The sequence below is a fragment of the Rhagoletis pomonella genome, unplaced genomic scaffold (assembly GCF_013731165.1).
Source record: "Rhagoletis pomonella isolate Grant_MI unplaced genomic scaffold, Rhpom_1.0 Rhpom_scaffold_00561, whole genome shotgun sequence".
Lineage (NCBI taxonomy): Eukaryota > Metazoa > Arthropoda > Insecta > Diptera > Tephritidae > Rhagoletis > Rhagoletis pomonella.
This window is the reverse complement of record NW_023459115.1, coordinates 58,233-63,301: the sequence shown is the minus strand read 5'-3', so window position 1 is coordinate 63,301 and position 5,069 is coordinate 58,233. Positions and strand designations below refer to the sequence as shown.

The 5,069-nt window shown below is 33.1% G+C and overlaps 1 protein-coding gene across 1 annotated transcript; it reads left to right on the top strand.

Moving 5' to 3' along the window:
- Window positions 1–866: 866 nt before the first annotated feature.
- LOC118751145 lies at window positions 867–1,631 on the top strand. The gene is made up of 2 exons (XM_036485912.1): window positions 867–1,201; window positions 1,263–1,631. Exons 1-2 carry the CDS (start codon window positions 888–890, stop codon window positions 1,453–1,455), a joined length of 507 nt encoding a protein of 168 aa, XP_036341805.1. The 5' UTR covers window positions 867–887; the 3' UTR covers window positions 1,456–1,631.
- Window positions 1,632–5,069: the final 3,438 nt, after the last annotated feature.

The window sequence follows — 5,069 nt, the reverse complement described above, 5'->3', positions numbered from 1 at the left end:
GGAAGTGAAGAAAACGGCGAAACTATTTTCGTATATCACACAAAAAAGCCCATGCTTTTTGTTGGCGTTATTTCTGCATTTGGCGCTTTTGTTTAGGTATAGCATTTCGACGTTGACGCTACAGAAAACGCTCTGCCTAAAGGCCCGTTTACATAGAACTTTGGCGTTGCGTTGGCGTTGGCGTCGCTTCAACAGCTGACTATGAATACATGAATTCAAATGCAGCCGTCCACATAGCCAAAATTCGACAACGCTCACGCCAACACAAAGCAAAAAGATGGCCAACTCTCAACTTTTCGCGTGCGTCGCTCGTCAGCTGTTGCGAATAAATAAAATTATGTGAAATATTTTTCCTTTTTAATCAAGTGCGGGCAAGAAATATCGTTTTTAATGCAATTATTGATATGAAATATTAATTTATCTGTCGTTAATATGTTAATTTAGTGGCCCAAGGATTCGCCGCCAAGCGTTCATTGTAGCAAGCATACTTTTAACGTGCGTTCTGTCAAACCAACGCCAACGCCAACGCAACGCCAAAGTTGTATGTAAACGGGCCTTAACGGTTTTGTTTAGGTATGACAGTTTTACATACGAGAGGCCACTGTTTTTGTAACCGGCCGTTTTCTCGCTTGCGTGACGACGCATGCCACAACTTCCTTATCGCAGGTTCCTTTTCTGGCCAGGAACTTTCGTTTAGCCCTTACGCTGCCAGGTTAACAGTCCTTATGTATTTTCCTAGTTGCAACTATTTTCAGCTTTTTTCTTGCTTGGTCAAATCTCTTGACTAAAATCTTGAGTCGTTTGTTCATGATACACACCCTAATCTTAAATTGAACGAAAATAATCGATTAATTTAATCAAATGATTAATCGCTGCAACCTCTGTTTATGGCATTTGGTGTTATTTATTTCTGTTTGCAAAATATTAATTTTAGGAGAACTTTACTAAATGAATGCGTGGAATTATTAATTATAATGCTTGATGGTTATGAAGGGGAGAAAAGTGAATTAAGTGAAACAGCTGACGTTTTAGAATTACCTGAATACTGCTTTTATAACAAGTTTCTTTTGGTGGAGGAACTGGCGCTGGAACGAAACTTTCCACGACTTCATCAAGGACGTTGCACAGTAATCGGCAAGCTGAGCCACCACCAGGACGGATACCTTATATTGGAAAACATTAAACTGCCATATTTACCGAGGTTTTTAATAAATTTAGTTCTGCTAAAGTAGCTTTACTTCTATATTTTTTATAATCCACAGGAAGTATACCTTGCCTGAAGGCTCAGCATGTTTACGGCTTTTCAAATTTGTCACTTGGGATGTGGAATTAAAAATTGGCCTTTATTGTGAAGTTGTTGGTGAAGTTGTGCTGTGGAATCCAATTAGTTCACGTGATAACTGGGTGCCACTGACCCCCCCGAGGTGCATTGGAATTTTCAAAGGATTGCAATAAAATTGAAAGAAAAGAAAAATTGGAGAACTTGCAAAAAACGTATCTACCCGCGATTAATATTTTCGGGATAGATTATATTGACTGTCCCGCAGAATTAATTGAAAGGCATTTAAAGATAAGACTTCTGACAGAAAATATTGATAAAACGAATTTGGAAACAGCCAAACAAGGAAACAAATAAGGTAGGGGCTAGATAATAGTTCTAATATATGGAAATACTTACATGCATATATAGATATTTACTCCCAGGAGGTCATTTCAGGAGCTAAAAGCCCTTCCGAAACGCTTTCTTGAGAGTCAAGAGGCCTTCCAATCTGCATTCCTTTCTTTTTTGTATGTAGTGACACAAATTGAAGACATTCTGCTTTCACTACACATAGAAGGACTTCTGGAAGGTCTTTTGTAGGACGTATTTCAAAAGGCCTTTTGGAGTAGCTTTTAAAAAGCTGCTTCCTTAATTCATAAATATCATACTCCTTGGAGGTATTTATTTAAGGTTCATAATATGATATTATCAAATATGTATTATCGGAATCTAAAATGCATACCTAAATTTATTTGTAATGCTTAATAATATAACTAACACACAATTGTAAATAGAAGGCATGCTAGGAAGCCCCCTTTTCAGCACTTCTTGGGTACGTCTTTTAAAATGACTTTAAGAAGGCCCATCTAAATTATTTTCTTGGTTACTTACATATGTACAGATGCGTGCAACTAATTAGCAACGAAATTCAAAACGATATTGCTTGCAAATTATGTTTATTTATTTATTTGTAATAATTTTCATTTAAAATATAATTCAATCTATATCAGAAACCACAATAATAAAAGTTGCAAAGCTTGCACAAATTGCAAAAAAATTAATCAAACTTCAAAAAATTGTCATCAAAATTTCAAAATTTTTAATTAGAATATTTAGAATATTTTCGGGTATGCAGTTTTGTAGCCCATTCAATTTAGGTATAATAAAGTGCAAGTTTCAAGTCGCTAAAAATTACCGTTGATTTTTTAGAATTTTTTTTGTGGAGGGTGTTGCGCATTTTTTCCATGTAACACATGATCAAAATATTTTTATACATGGAAAAAAATCCGCAACACCCTCGACAAAAAAAATTCTAAAAAAAATTTTGATGGCAATTTTTTGAAGTTTGATTATTTTTTTTTGCAATTTGTTCAAGCTTTGCAACTTTTGTTATTGTGGTTTCTGATATAGATTGAATTATATTTTAAATTAAAATTATTAAAAATAAATAAATAAACATAATTTGCAAGCAATATCGTTTTGAATTTCGTTGCTAATTAGTTGCACGCATCTGTATATACATATTTATTTTATAAAAAGTGTATTTCAGAGTCTAAACTGACGACTGATTAAATACAATAGTCAAAAGCATTGCGCTCTTAAGAAATTTAGCAAACTGTATTTGCTTATTACAAATTTTTGCGAAGAAAATTGATTTCACGTATTTCATGATAATTAAAAGATCGCACAAAATTGTAAATATATACATGGGTATATTCGCATTTACAGTTTTTCTCTCTGATGTTAGGATTTCTTTAAAGTACTTTGAAGTTTGAAAAATATGATTTCTTCAGACAAATTAAAAAAAAGTTCAGTGCAATGTTGAAACCCGGTATGGGTATCAAATTAAAGGAAATATTCTGTAGAATTACAGCCGGTTAAATTTTTTTTGGTGCATAAGGACGATTAGGCATTGAAAATGTCATTTTAAAATTTTATCCTTCGATATCCTGGAATTTTTGTGATAGATATTTTTGAAAAAATTATGACCACATCCTCGAAATTCATCCTTCTTACTTTATTAGCTTACAAAAATTAAATTAAAAGGCATTTTTAATACCTATTCGCCCTTGCTAACCACAAAATTCTATTTTTTAATTTAGCAGAATTTTCGCTTCCATTTGGTACCCGTATTTATTTTATATTTCACTGAATTTTTTAAATAATTTTTAGAATTAATCATATCTTTGATACTACAAAGTCCATTTAAAAAACATCTTGACGCCAGAATGAAAAACTAAAAGCGCAGTTTTACTATATTTGGCCCACAGTTGTATATTGATTACTTCGTGTTTCGAATTTTTTTGTTTTTGTCGCACGGTGTAATAAATACTCCGGCACTTTTATAAGCGGTACTTCTTTTTATTTATAGTGGGAAAATCCTTAAAAATAATAAAGTTCTTTCTTATAATAAGTTGTAAAATATAAAGAGAATTTATTTGGGCAACGCAATAATGATTGTGTGCCTATTGGCAATTCTAGTTTCCCTCGGAAATGAGAACTGACCAAAAAAAAAAAAATCGCCAATGTTCGTAGATGAGAAAGTGGGTACATTCTTTGGGTGTAAACGGCAGTAATGCAGTGAATTTCGAAATAAATAAAAACAAGAATCAGCGAACCGGCACGCGTGCAAAGCGAAAAAGCTCTGGACTGCTCTCGTTTAATGCAAATTCAAAATGTATACTAATTGGAGGTACATAGCAAACATACATCCATCCATACATACATTATATAAGTAAAATAGTTTATAGTACGCACATTTAAATGCGCTCATCATGAATATTCAATTGTAGGCAGTGAGCCACCATCTCTACAATCGCCACTTTTGCCACTCCATACTATTACCAATGGCACAACCACCCCTCTGTTTTTTGTTACTTAATATCTCATATATGTACATATGCATACAGGTACATATGTATGTATATACATACATATATACGCATGTACATACGTTCTAGTCGGCTGCTCAAACCCATTCAAATAAGAACACACATAATAAAAACTACAAAACCTACTAAAAGCGGCATAGATACGATTGGATGTTGAGGCCAGCAGGTTGCAACTAGCAAAGGTTGCGGAACGCCGTGAAATTAAGTGACTTTTTCTATTTTGCAATAGAAACAGTAAACATAAAAAACGTTCTATTAATTAGTAAACGGTATATTTAACGACTGTTTATCAGTGAAATAATCGGAAAGGGTTTCGCTGTGTCGACAGATAAGTGAACAAACGAAAATGAGTGCAAATAACAGCGTATAATATAAAAAACTATTGTATTTTTTGTTAAAACTTTGCTATCGAACGTTGGAAAGTACCGAAACATTAAAAAAAAATCATAAAATAACAAACTTATGTAGTACGTTCATATAAAGATACGCGGCTCTAAAGATTGTTTACCAAAAACCCAGTTTTGCGTCTCAGAATTGTATTTACGCACTTAATAAAAAACATAAAACGTTTAGTGAGTGTCAACTAATTAAAAAGTATTTGCAAAAAAAAAATATATATATAATAAACGCCCACATTATTTAAACCAGCTGCAGACTGCATTTTACAGGCATTTCTAAAATCATTCTTCAATTCTTCATCATACATACATACATCTACAAAATGGTAAGTTCTATTTTTTTTTTTTGATGTCTACAATTATGCTACACTTCCAACAAAGTTCTTTGACTCATACCCGCTGGAAGCTAAAAATGAGGAAGTTATGAAATATTTAGAAATCGCTCGGCTTAGTTCGTCATATCGTTATGCTTTTGATGCACTCATTCTTCATACATATCCTTCTCGTCCTTTTCAACAA

What these genes read in the sequence shown, in the direction of transcription:
- LOC118751145 (XM_036485912.1), top strand. Translation starts at nt 888, where the DNA reads ATGGCATTTGGTGTTATTTATTTCTGTTTGCAAAATATTAATTTTAGG. An exon ending in AAACTGCCATATTTACCGAG is followed by an intron (nt 1,202 to 1,262) that starts GTTTTTAATAAA and finishes TATAATCCACAG; the next exon opens with GAAGTATACCTTGCCTGAAG.